The sequence below is a fragment of the Piliocolobus tephrosceles genome, chromosome 6 (assembly GCF_002776525.5).
Source record: "Piliocolobus tephrosceles isolate RC106 chromosome 6, ASM277652v3, whole genome shotgun sequence".
In the NCBI taxonomy this organism is placed as follows: domain Eukaryota; kingdom Metazoa; phylum Chordata; class Mammalia; order Primates; family Cercopithecidae; genus Piliocolobus; species Piliocolobus tephrosceles.
In genome coordinates this window covers 145,919,041-145,932,626 of record NC_045439.1, presented here as the reverse complement: position 1 = coordinate 145,932,626, position 13,586 = coordinate 145,919,041, and the positions used below count along the sequence as shown (strand labels likewise).

Below are 13,586 nucleotides of genomic sequence, written 5' to 3'. Positions count from 1 at the left end.
AAGTAGCTGGTACTACAGGTGCCCACCACCACCCCTGGCTAACTTTTGTATTTTTTAGTAGAGACGGGGTTTCACCATGTTGTCCAGGCTGATCTTGAACTCCTGACCTCAAGTGACCTGCCTGCCTTTGGCCTCCCAAAGTGCTGGGATTACAGGCGTGAGCAACCACACTCCTACAGTAAATGTTAATAACTATCTCCCACATAAACAAAAGCTCTTGGGGTCCTCCACAATTTTTCATTTGTGAAGGGGTCCTGAGACCCCCGCACCTACCATTTCCTCAGTTATCCCTGTTTCTCTCTTTTCTTAGCAACCATGTTTCCTGAAAGCTGCTTCACCTCCCACTGGCTCCTCGGCCCTGCCTTGTGGCTTCCCATACTGTTCCTGAAATTGCTCTCACTGAAGCCACAAGGGACCCCCCTGGCATTTCATCCAGTGGACACTCTTCCGTCCTCCTTTCCCTTGACATCTTGGCAGCCTGACCACGTCGTGCACCTCCTAGAGACACCTTCCACCCTGGCTCTCTGCACACTGCCTTTTCCTGGTTCTCCGCCTACCTCTCCAGCACTTGTTCCTGACACCTCTTCTTGCTTTGCTCAGACCACCGGGGCTGGGGTCCTCAGGGCCTGGCCTGGCCCTGTTCTCTCCTCCCGCTACCAGAGGTTTAAGCCCTGTCTCTACATGTATGGTTCCGAAGTCTCTAACTCCAGCCCAGCTTTCTCTCCTGACTCCCACACCAATATATCCAGCTGCCCTGAACATCCCCGTGGAAGTCCCTCCTTCCCGCACAGGCACCCCTAACTTAAACGCAAGGCTATTTCCCCCAAACCTTTCCAGATCTGCCACGGCCCCAGGAGCCCCAGCCCTACTGTCTCTACCCTCCCTTCACTCTGCTTATCGAACCAGCCACCAAATGCTGTCAACCTCACCCCTAAACGATTCTGCAATCCCTCCCCTGTCCATTCCCATTGGCATGCCTCGGCTTGGGCACCCTTCACCTCCCTCTGGCCTCTCTCCTCCAATCTGACTTCAGCCAGTGTTCTCTCTTAAGCACATCTCTGCCCTGCTCAGAATCCACCAGAGGCCCCCACTGGCCCAGGAGGAATGCAACCCCACAGCATGGCACAGCACAGATCACCAGGCCGGCAGTCCTGCCACCTGTCTGGCTCATGTTTCCTGTCCGTGCCACTCTGTTCCTGCTGGTCTGAGCTTGCCTCCCATCAGGCACGTGCTGTTCCCTTACTCTCTGTTCCTCAGAGGCCCCTTCTCAGGTTCCCTCTCCGAGAAAGCCAAGAAGGCCTTCCCTGACCGCTCTGCTCAAGTCAGAAGCCCTTCCTGGGTGCTCAAGGCCCTCTTCTCCTCCTATTCCACGCTGAATGGTCACCATCAGTTTCTAGACTCCAAGTTCCTCGAGGAGGAGGAGTTCTTTACCGCTGTATCCCCAGTGCCTGGAATGGTGCGTGGTACACAGTGGGAGCTTAAGGAAATACTCGCTGATTGACAGGCTTGATGGATGCTAGCCCCCTACGTGCAGCTGGCAAGCAGCCCTCCCCACCATCAACTCCCAGGGTAGAGCAGGGCTCTGCTCTGGCTGGCTGGCAAGAGGCCCAGGAAGCGCAGGAGGCAGCTGTCCAGGGCTCCCTGCCACCTGCTGCCTCCTCCTTTTGTGTTGCCCTCACCAGGCTCCCAGAGGAACCTGGCTGGACTCCACACTCTTCCTATCAATGGCCAAGACACAACGCCGCCAAGACAGGAGCACACGGCCCAGGCGTGGCACCTCCCCAGTCACAACGGCTGCCCAATTTGATCGGAGTTGACCCTGCCAGGGACACCCAGACCAATCCAGGACACCGGCCACAAGAACAGCAGCTACACATACTACCCAGCCTGCCCCACACATCATCCCACAGCATCGTCCCCTCACAGAGACTGAACTCATGCCCAGAGGGCTGAAGGCTTTTCCCGAGGTGACTGGGCAATGAGGAGGAGGCTGGGTTGGACTCTCAAGGCACTTTTTAAAAAATTTCCTTTGTACTTTTTATAGAGATGGGGTCTCACTATGTTGTCCAGGCTGGTCTCGAACTCCTGGGCTTAAGTGATTCTCCCACCTTGACCTCCCAAAGTGCTGGGATTACAGGCATGAGCCACTGTGCCCAGCCCTTGACCTCAAGCTCTTCTGCTGCTAAACCCTGTCATTTTGGCTCTGCCCCATTCTTCAAGTCCAGCGGTTGAGTAGCACTAAGAGGCCACTCCTGATGAGAAGCTCAGGACCAGGCTGAGATCCCGGAGCTGTGATCTGTCCCCAAGAGCTAGACAAGAACATCTGGGGACAGGCAGAGGGTAAACTTGGGGCCCACAGTCCAGTGTGGCTGAGCCGGGGCAGGGGATGGTAATGCGAAAGGCACAGGCAACACCACATCCCGGAGGCGACAGTGAGCACTCAGACTCTGAAAGCAAAAGAGACACCAGGTCCTCCAGGCCACAGGTCCCTGCCGTCAGCCCTGCCTTAGAAGTTATCATCACCCTACCCTAACCTACAGGCTCCTTTGGCAGGACCCCAGGGTTCTGGCCCAGCTGTTAGGAAGAGGCAGCCGCTGGCCCTGCAGCTGGAGGAAGAGCTGGTCTGAGCTCCAAGCCTGCCAGCCTCCTTGAGGCAGCTGGGCAGGATGAGACAGAGCCCAGGTCGGTGGCAAGGACACTGCTCACAGCGTTGCCAAGTAGAGCATGAGCTGAATTCTGCACAACTCGGGGGGCACTATTTGCATGTGTAAGGCATGAACTGTACCCGTGAGAGTGATGTCACCTGCTAATTCTGCCTGCTCAGCTGCCCCTCCCTGGGAGAGAGGGAAGGCGAGGAAGACGGAGCCCTTCCCCTTCTTAGGAGCCTTCCAGGGCATCACCACCTCGCTTGCCCCAAACCCCCACCTGAGAAAGAACCACATTCCAGCCCAGCACAGAGGAAGAGCTAGCTTTATGGATAACAGTACGGGACAGACTGGGAAGGTGTCAGGGCCAGTAGTGATGAGCTTCCCAGGAATAGACCAACACACAGGCAGCAGTGGCCCAGACAAGTAGATAGACAGACAGAGGGACAAGGAAACCACCAAATGAGTAAGAGGCCCAGGCCAGGCTCAGCAGCTGTGTCCAGGCATCAGCTCCAGCTCTGCCCTGGGGAACCAGTGGAGGAGAAGGGCTGGCCGGGGCCTCAGTCCTTGCAGAGCTCCTTTTCTTCATGCCCTACTATCCCTCGTCCAGCCTGCTGGGATCCTTGGCAGGTGGAATTCCCAGGGCTATGGATGTCTGGGCTGAGTGAGCAGAGGATGGAGGCTCTTGGAGACTCCCTGGGGAGGAGGAGGCCTGGGTGGTACGGGGTTAGCAGCAGCACTTGGGGGAATCTGGCCAAGTTCCAGGATGGGGCCACTGCTCAGCAGGGCCCCCTGTGTCCAGGGCAGGCCCTCCGCCTGCCCACCACACCAACATGGTGCAATAAATAAAGTTTCAAGTAGTAAGTTTAAAGCAGGAGAGCTGGAGGCTGGCAGACAGGCAGGGGCTGAGAAAGAGAAGCCTCCAGCCACCTACCATGTCTGCTCAGTGGGCTCAAGTGGTCGCAAGTCTGTCTTGTGCACTGGAGGGGGTGTCTGGCCTTGATGTCCACATGGGCACTCCCCGCAGGGGCTCAGCCCCTCACACCAGCGCCAGAGCCTGCTCAGTGGGACAGAAGCAGGGCAACATGGTGCCCACAGCGTCCACGATGGCTGCCAGGTGCTCATCCTGTGCCTGAGGCCCACAGAGCTGCATGAAGTCTGCCAGACGCAGCAAGTATTCAAGGTTGTGGCCGGAAAAGCCCCGGCAGGCCAGGATCTGCGTGGCGATGGCCTCTTCCGGCGCAGGGCCCAGGTAGCCAGGGTTCTGCGGGGTGGCCACATAGGCCAATGCCTTCAGTGGTTGGTCAGGAGCATCTTGGGGATAGAAGGTGACCTCCTTGGTATCGTAGCCACCAAGTACTGCCTCTCGCACATTTAGGTACTTCAGGGCCTCGCTTACCTGCTCCCCTTGCACCTGGTATGCCACGCCCCAAGTGCAGCCCTGGGAAGAAATAAGGACACCCAAGGTCAGTTATGACAGCTCCTTGCTGCTCCCTCTCTATGCTAGCATGCCACCCCCACCCAGGACTGCGCTCTATAAGGGAGGCTGTGGTAGGCTGATGAGCCGTCTGGTGGCAGTACCTCAAACCATTGTTCCCTCTTTCTTAAGAACAGTTGAAAGGCCAGGGGCAGTGGCTCATGTTTGTAATCCCAACACTTTGGGAGGCCAAGGCAGGTGGATCACTTCAGGTCAGGTGGTCGAGACTAGCCTGGCCAACATGGTGAAACCCCATCTCTACTAAAAATACAAAAATTAGCCAGGCATGGTGGTGCACACCTGTAATCCCAGCTACTTGGGAGAGTGAGGCAGTAGAATCATTTGAACCTGGGAGGTGGAGGTTGCAGTGACTTTAGCCTGGGTGACAAGGGCAAGACTCTGTCTTAAAAAGAAAAGAAGAAGAAAAAAAAAAAAAGAAATAGTTGAGGCCAGATGCAGTAGCTCACGCCTGTAATCCCAGCTCTTTGGGAGGCTGAGGCGGGCAGATCACTTGAGGTCAGGAATTCCAGACCAGTCTGGCCAATATGGTGAAACTCTGTCTCTACTAAAAACACAAAAACTAGCTGAGTGTGGTGGTGCATGCCTGTAATCCCGGCTACTCAGGAGGCTGAAGTGGGAGAATCGTTTGAACCTGAAAGGCAGAGGTTGCAGTGAGCCAAGATCGCATCACTGCACTCCAGCCTGGGCAACAGAGCGAGACTCTGTCTCAAAAACAGACAAACAAAACAAAACAACAACAATAACAACAAAAAACAGTTGACAAAGTGGTCTAGTACCAGGGAAGACAGGATTCCTCCTCAAAGTGTGGTCCAGGATGTGGTGGCATCGCCTGTAAGCTTGTTAGGAATGCTGTATCCCAGGACCCACTGTCATGCTACTGAACTAAGATCTGCATTCTAACAAGATCCTCATGTGATTTGGTGAGAAGCACTGAGCTAGAACACGTTTCTACTCTGCCAGAGAAGCATCAGACAGAACTAGCCTGCAGCCAAGAGCCTATGAGCTCTACCTGCCGTCCCCCTTCACCCTGGGCCAGGGTCCCCTTCATGATTCAGGCACTTACCTCATGATCTTCAAGGAGCGTCACCACACGGCCAGGCTAGGGAGGGAAGAAAGATTTCGAAACAGACAAGTTAGAAATCAGCTCTGCCATCAGCAAGGAAACCTTTATCAATCCCGCTGGCCTGGCCTCAGAGTGCCCCGCTCTGCACGCTCAGATTCCCATTCATGCAGGGGAAGGTGGGGGAGTGATGCACGGATGTAGGAGAAACAGTAAGACAGATGTCAGTGGTCCCAACTGGTGATCAACACAGGGATCCACAGGTTCACAGACTCCTGCCATCACAGTGATGCACTGAACACATACATTTAAATAAGCCACAAACCCCAGACACAGGCTTACACATTTCTTTCTATTGGCCCAGAAAGCCCCGGACATTCCAGGGCACTGGCGCCCAGTATCCCGCCCCCAACCCCCTCACTCCCCTGGGCACGGATGGATGCTCACCATCTTGTCGCTGCCCCGATGGAAGGTGTCTCCCTGCCAAAAACGGCGGCTGTAACCGCGCACGAAGCCCACACGGCTGTCGCTGTAGGCGAAATCGGGCCTCCATACCAGGGAGCCGTACCCGAAAATCCACAGAGCTTGAGGGTCGCCGTCGTTTCGGGGGAACTGAGCGGACGGTGTAGGGGACTGCGAGGCGGGCGGGGTGTTCGAGGCTGCAGACTCCTGCTTCATGGTGCCGGGCACAGGGATAGGCCCAGGCGGCCTCCGGGGCTGGTCTCCGGCGTGGGCACGGAAAGACCGACGGACGCACACACCTGGCCTGGCACCGCTCGGTCGCTCCAGCTGAGCGCCCCCCATGGAGGCGCCCTTTAAACCCTCCTGCCGGGAGACCACGCCCACCACGGCCAGCTGCCGCGGTGATTGGGGCGGGGCAAATCCCCTTTTGGCCAATCAACTTCGGAGTGTGCTTCTCACTTAACCCCGCCCCGGGCCCAGCGCGCCCGCTGATTGGTTCGGCTCCACCTCTGTGGCAAACCTGGCAGGAGTGATGCAACGGCAGGGGAGGTTTCTCTAGCGCCGGCATGCAGCAAGGGCGCCTCGGATTGCGTCAGGCGGCGGGCAGGGGGAACCCACCGGGCACAGGGCGGGCACCGGGAGTCTCCCCAGCCGCCCCCTCATGGCCTGGGCCCCTTGGAGGTACGGCGAGCGAGTCCCAGGCGGTGTCTGCCCAGCCTTGCCGCTCGTGCACCTGGCCGAGTCCCTGCCAGCCTCGGTGGCACAGACTCAGTCCCAAGTCGAGTCCAGGGCACGTCCAGAAGGAGCGCTCTGGGCGTCGTAAACTTCCGTCTCTGGGGCCCCTCCTGAGATCATGCACTGCGGGAAAGCTGTCGGAGGCACCGTCCACATTCCACTCAGGTGCCTCAAGCCGTTGGCCAGTGTGAGCAAACGGAGAAACTGGGCCGTGGGGGCGGCAGTGGGTTCTGCAGAGACTGCGGGACTGAGTTAGGTAGGCCAGGCGCCTGAAACTTACAGACCTCACGTGAGGGCTACGCCCCTGACCAGGCGTGGGACCCCTTGAGCCCAGGTAGGCTCGAGGAAGAGCCTGTTAGAGCGCTTGGATCGGCCGGCAGTCACTTGGGCTATAAAGGGTATAAAGATGCAAAAGCCAAGCTAGTCTTGCCCCCAAGGCGATGGGTTTAGTTCTTCCTGGGTGTGAGATTTTGCAGCAGTGATTAATCCTTAGGCACAAGGTCCCAGGAGCAGCGGGCAAGGAGGGCCCAGTGAGGTCCCCACAAGGCTGTGGCCAGCTACTGGTCTTCGTCCTTGGCTTCTGGCCTCCCAGCCGAGTCCACAGGCCGACTGGGGTTGACCCCCTAAGCAGCAGCAAGGGACTGCCCTCTGGGGATGTCGCTGACTGTAAAAGGGAAACAGAGGCAGCTGAAGGCCTTCTCTCCAAACTGGCCAGGAGATGGCTGGCAGGGGAAATGTGCAACATGGCTTCTCGTTCGATTCTAATTCAATATTCAAACTAAACGTGATCTGCACACTTCACATATTCATTCCCAAGGTGTCGCAGACGTAAGTGGGAAAGTTGCACAGCAGTGTGTATAGTACGAAGCTATTTCTTTAAAACAAACAGTATTCGTGTAAGAAACAATCTGGAAGAATATACCTAAACTGTTAGCAGAGGCTGGCACCAGAGGAGGACTTTCAGTATCAAACTTAAACATTAATGAAAAAGTCTGGATTTTTTTATTTTTCCTTTGAGTTGGAGTCTCACTCTGTTGCCCAGGCTGGAGTGCAGTGGCCCAATCTCGGCTCACTGCAAGCTCCGCCTTGCCGGTTCACACCATTCTCCTGCCTCAGCCTCCCGAGTAGCTAGGACTACAGGGGTCCGCCAACATGCCCAGCTAATTTTTTGTATTTTTAGTAGAGATGGGGTTTCACCGTGTTACTGAGGATGGTCTTGATCTCCTGACCTCGTGATCCACCCGCCTTGGCCTCCCAAAATGCTGGGATTACAGGTGTGAGCCACCGCGCCCTGCCAAAAGTCTGGATTTTTACAAGGAGCATGAATTACTTTTCCAACCAGGAAAAAAAAAAAAAAAAAAAAAATATATATATATATATATATATAGGCACATGGTCCTTTCTGGTTATTCCTTTCTTTTTCGCTTTCTCTCCATTCCCCACATTCACTCTCCCTCTTCTCTTCTATCCTGTCGCCTTTAGTTCATGTGAGCACCTCCTTTGTTGGTAGCTTCTTAGAAGAATGTCCTCTTCTCCATTCACCAGCTGTGGGTTGTAGGCCGGGAAGTGGGAAACTGGTATCCACACACTGTTGAAGTATCTGAATTGGCACAAACAACCCTTTGAGAAAGCAGCTTGGTGATACAAATCAAGAATCATAAAATATCCCTGCCCTTTGACCCAATACTCCTTCAGGAAATTATTCAAAATACGGGAAAAGCCATATGCTTGAATATTTTCAATGCATTGTTACTTTTTTTTTTTTTTTTTGAGGCAGAGTCTCTCTCTGTTGCCCAGGCTGGAGTGCAGTGGCACAATCTCAGCTCACTGCAACCTCCGCTTCCCAGGTTCAAGTGATTCTCCTGCCTCAGCCTCCTGAGTACCTGGGACTACAGGTACCTGCCACCACGCCCGGGTAATTTTTGTCTTTTTAGTAGACACGGGGTTTCGCCATATTGGCCAGGCTGATCTCAAACTCCTGGCTGTGATCTGCCCACCTCGGCCTCCCAAAGTGCTGGGATTACAGATATGAGCCACCACTCCCAGCCATTACTTATTATAGCAAAAACAAAAGAAAAAAACTACTTAAATATCCAAAATTAGCTAAATGTTTAAGGAAATTATGTCAATTTACCATTCACATGACGGAAAAATGCACATGCACACACACACACACACACACAAAGAAAACAACCTAAATACCCAGCAATAATTAGTTACATAAATATGATATAGTCCATTGAATTTGTGCAGACATTAGAAACAATTACATATGTCCGGCCGGGTGCAGTGGCTCATGCCTGTAATCTTAACACTGTTGGGAGGCCAAGGTGGGCAGATTGCCTGAGCTCAGGAGTTCGAGACCAGCCTGGGCAACATGGTGAAACCCCGTCCCTACTAAAAATACAAAAAAAAATTAGCCGGGCATGGTGGCAGGTGCCTGAAATCCCAGTTACTCGGGAGGCTGAGGCAGGAGAATTGCTTCAACTCGGGAGGTGGAGGTTGCAGTGAGCCAAGATTGCACCATTGCAGTCCAGCCTGGGCAACAGAGCAAGACTTCGTCTCGGGAAAAAAACAAACAATGTAGTAAAAATGTGTATGATTGCATATTAAGGCAAAAATGCAAAATATAAATTTTCACATGTACTATTGTTAAAAATAGTAACAATAAAGATAGGGAAGCAGCAAATACTAGTGTGTTGGGATTGTGAGCGATTCTCTCCTTTGTTTTCCAAGTTGTATAGAAAGTAATGTTTAAATAATAGTAAGTAATAGTAAGTTAATTTTTGCTGGGGGTGGTGGTTCACACCTATAATCCCAGCACTTTGGGAGGCCAAGCAGGAAGATCGCTTGAGCTCAGGAGTTTGAGACCAACCTGGAAAACATAATGAAACCTCATCTCTACAAAAAATTTTTAAGAATTAGCCCGGCTTAGGGACATGCACCTGTGGTCCCAGCTACTCAGGAGGCTGAGGCAGGAGGGCTGCTTGAGCCCAGGAGGTCGAGGCTGCAGTGAGCCGTGATTGTGCCACTGCTCTCCAACCTGGGCAACAGAGCAAGATCCTGTCTAAAATAAATGAATAAATAAATCAAGTTACTTTTATAGCGTCATTAGTGGTTTTCTGGTGGGGGAGGGATGGATAGCATACCTGAAACATTTAGGGAACATTCTCATGATGCCTGTTCTCAGACCTCCTCCTACCCTGACCAAAGTCGCAGTGTTTCATAACTCATCTGGCAATGTCCTCAATAACCTGATCTTGCTCCTGGCAGAGTCAGACATTCCCTCCTCTGTGCTCCCACAACACTTTACGCCACTGCAGTTTACTGATCTGCCCCTTCCAACTCGTGCTTACAACAGAAACACTCATTTATTACGTGCATACCATGTGCCAGGCAATTGCTAAACGCCTTTACATCATCCATTCTAATTACACATTTCTTCACTATTTTGTGAGGTAAATATCATTTCACAGATGAGCATGCAGGAAAGCTAGGTGAGCCCTGTTGGTGACGTAGCAGAAAGTAGTGGAGCCTGGATCTGAAGGCAGCTGGGCCAGCTCCAGAGCCTCCTGGCTGGGAATCATTTGCGTCCTGCCTGTCACTAACCTGAACGCTTCCCGAGAGCATGGTTCATCACTGAAGGCCCAAGAGAACCAACACAAGCCAGGCACGTGGAAGATTCGCCACAAATATAGGTAGAATAAGTGAGGCTGTTGCTTGGAAAAGATCAGGGCTATATCCCATGTCCCACATAACACAAGTTCAACCTCGACCCTCAAAATAGTAATCTCTACAGAAGTTGGCCCAGGGGATCTGCAACACCTTCCTGGGAACATGTCTTGCCTGTCCCCATTCCTTGCTTATTCTTGACAGCAACGTCTGTCTCTTTTCCTCCCAGTGGGACACTCCCAGGCAGCAAACCACTCGCTTAGCTGGTTCCTCTCTGTAACTTCAACAGCAAACCCTTCCTGTCTTTCCTTCTAACGCCCCCCAGGAGGGGGCTGCTGATGTCATGCCCACAGAGGTGCCAGCTCATGAAAGACTACGGGCCCAGGCATCACCTCCACCTTGCAGAGTCGCACGTGATGTGCACGTGATGTGCACGTGGTGGTTTCCTTTTTTAGATCTTTCCCAAATTAACCGTTTCCTTATTGTTCCCCTCCGGGTGGCTACTTCTTATCTCCTGAGGATCTGTTCCTTCTTTCTTCTCTTACCAGAGATTGGCATCACCTCCTGGTGTTAGTCAGCATGTTTATCTGAAACAAGGGAAGGCTGTTTTAGGAGCTAGGGAATGATGCTAATTTATACACTAAAGGATGAAGTTGCCTTATGATGCTACTAATTCCTGAAGGATGAAAAACCTTCCCAGAGGCCTGAGTGCACCGTGTGCCAGAGCTGGTGGCATCAATGGGCCTGCTATGTCCAAAGAAAGAGGCTGAGGCCGCCGAGCTCAGGCCTGAAGCACCTGGGTACCCGGATGACAAAGATGTTGGCTTCCTTAGTCCGGAGGACTGTCCGGGCTGTGAGCAACAGGAAGCTGCAGCCCACGAGGGCCACCCGCAGTCTGACACCTTCCGCAGTAAACAAGATAAAATAACTTCTTCAAGATAAGCCTGAGCATTAGGTGTAAAAGTTGGTGTCTGAACCAGGGCCTGTAATGACCTTTCTTATATTCTAGAATAAACGAAGACAAAGGACATTTCAATGAAGAAGTTATTCAAGATGGAGTCAGAGTGTTAATCAAAAAGAAAGCACAACTAACACTTTTAGGAACAGAAATAGTCTATGCTGAAGACAAATTATCCAGTGAGTTTGTGTTCAATAACCCAAACATCAAAGGAACATGTGGCCATGGAGAAAGCTTTACTATTTGAAATCTCAGGACGGCTCTGACCATAAGCTCCAGGAAAGCTCCTGGAAGCCCTGGGGCTCACAAATAATTCATATGACTGTCACATGCTTAATGTGTGCCTGCCTCGTGAGGAAAATATAAGTGATGCATTTTGGAAATGTATTAGATTCCAGAAGAAATGGTATTTATAGTCTCTGTAAGGGACAGAAAATGAGAAGCCATCACTCTGTTTGGATCATTTGACTCTCTTGCATCCTTTGTTTTAGAACCAGTTTCATTAAAGTTGTCTTCCTGGGCCCCTGTTTCTCCACATCCTGAGCGGTGTGCCCTCATCAGGTCTCTGTTGGGTGGCCTGAACGTGCACCTCCCTCGGCATTTCTCCCAACCAGACTGGGGGCTCCTACAATTCAGAGACAGGACGTCCTGACTGCTGGTAGTAACATGGTGGTGCATTGTTTTTCCACCCAAACTTAGCATAGCCTGTTTACATTTTTATCAAAACTTGCTTTTTGTTGTTTTTTCTTTTTTATAAAAAATGTCATTGTCAGATGCCTCATTGCGTACCCTGTAATAGTACCGGGCAAAGATTTCCTTGCACTACAGTACAGAATGCTTCTGAGTGATGGTATCAAAGGGTGAGAAAGACTTCATCCATCTGTTTTTTAATCCATTTCTTTTGCCACCCCGATATGTCTGCTCAAAGATGGGATCTCAAGCTGACTTTTAGTTGAGGGGCCTCTTAAAAGCCATCTAGCCTACCTCCCTCAATTCTGTACACAAGGGAGCAAAACCCCAGGGAAGCCAAAGGGCTCCTGTCCAGCCCTACTCCACAGGCGTGGGGAGAGTGGGAACTCTACCCCCGTCTCCCCTTCCTTGTAGATGACACATGTGCTCTGCCCTCCAAGGCAATCAGTGAAGGCAAATGGTCTGGCTTGTCTGGTCAACATTTTGATATAATCTCTTTATAATTTTATGGAGATCAGCTGGGCGCGGTGGCTCACACCTGTCATCCCAGCACTTTGGGAGGCCGAGGCAGGTGGATCACTTGAGACCAGGAGTTTGAGACCAGCCTGGACAATATGGTGAAACTCTGTCTCTACTAAAAATACAAAAAAACAAAAATTAGCTAGGTGTGGTGGCACATACCTGTAATCCCAGCTACTGAAGAGGCTGAGGCACAAGAATCGCTTGAACTCGGGAGGTGCAGACTGCAGTGAGCTGAGATCACTCTACTGCACTCCAGCCTGGACAACAGAGTGAGACTCCATCTCAAAATAAATAAATAAATAATATATAATTTATGTAATACACACGTGCACACACATATGTATATATACACACATATACATATAAGTAAAATTTTATGGAGATCGTATATTTTTATTTTATTTTGAATAGGAAAAACATTTTAAAACACTTTTATGTGAGTTACCTTCTTGTTTCTTTAACCTTTGAAACAATGATTTGTAGCAGAGAAGACACTGTAGCAACCTAGAATTATGCTTTTGGAATGTGGTCCTAATTGTGAAAGAGAATATGGGGCCTTTTCTTAAAACCCTACTATGCATACACTTTCCACGTGCTGTTTTTGAAAGCTGGTTCTCATGGATTCAAGTAGCTGAGTTCATTATGTTTGTTTTACCTACTAAAGTAGCTGGCACAAAAATGCACCAAAACCACTGGATGTGGTGGCTCACGCCTGTAATCTCAGCACTTTGGGAGGCTGAGGCAGGCCGATCACCTGAGGTCAGGAGTTTGAGACTAGCCTGGCCAATATGTCGAAATCTCATCTCTACTAAAAATACAAAAATTAGCTGGGCATGGTGGCAGGCACCTGTAATCCCAGCTAGCTACTCAGGAGGCTGAGGCAGGAGAATCACTTGAACCTGGGAGGCGGAAGTTGCAGTGAGCCGAGATCGTGCCATTGCACTCCAGCCTGGGCGGCAGAGCGAAACTGCGTCTCAAAAAAAAAAAAAAAAAGAGAGAGAGAGAAAATGCACCGAAACCTAGAGCAGCAGTTTTATGTAAACTTTCATGAGTTTGCATCATTAATATAATTGTTGAGCCACTTATAATGTGGGCAAAACTGTATGTATGTAGAGATTCAGTTGTCAGTTTTAAAAATGTGGCCTCTCTGTGATCATAAAAAAAAAGAAGAAGAAGAAGAAAAGAAAAGCCTTCCCAGACACTGCCCCTAAGTTCAGCTTGCTCATATTTGAGCTCAGTTCCACCATGTACCAGCTGAATGACGCTAGGCATGGTGTCTTTAGTTCTTGGTTTTCTCAACTGTAAAGAGGGAATAAGTAATAGCTTTGACCTCGCAGGGCCTGA

At 51.3% G+C, this 13,586-nt stretch overlaps 1 protein-coding gene and 1 pseudogene across 1 annotated transcript; one reads left to right on the top strand and one right to left on the bottom strand.

Moving 5' to 3' along the window:
* Positions 1-2,960: 2,960 nt before the first annotated feature.
* On the bottom strand, positions 2,961-6,019 carry CHAC1 (ChaC glutathione specific gamma-glutamylcyclotransferase 1). The gene is made up of 3 exons (XM_023198384.3): positions 5,651-6,019; positions 5,207-5,242; positions 2,961-4,086 (listed from the first exon to the last, which is right to left on the bottom strand). The coding sequence occupies exons 1-3, from the start codon at positions 6,005-6,007 to the stop codon at positions 3,685-3,687; spliced, it is 795 nt and encodes a 264-aa protein (XP_023054152.1). The 5' UTR covers positions 6,008-6,019; the 3' UTR covers positions 2,961-3,684.
* A 4,870-nt stretch (positions 6,020-10,889) lies between these two features.
* On the top strand, positions 10,890-11,277 carry LOC111531137 (annotated as a pseudogene).
* The last annotated feature ends 2,309 nt before the right edge of the window (positions 11,278-13,586 follow it).

Coding starts and splice junctions, on each gene's coding strand:
- CHAC1 (XM_023198384.3), bottom strand. CDS start 6,007: ATGGGGGGCGCTCAGCTGGAGCGACCGAGCGGTGCCAGGCCAGGTGTG. Junction 5,243..5,650: donor ATCGGGGCAGCGACAAGATG/GTGAGCATCCAT, acceptor TTCCCTCCCTAG/CCTGGCCGTGTGGTGACGCT. Junction 4,087..5,206: donor CGCTCCTTGAAGATCATGAG/GTAAGTGCCTGA, acceptor ATTTCTTCCCAG/GGCTGCACTTGGGGCGTGGC.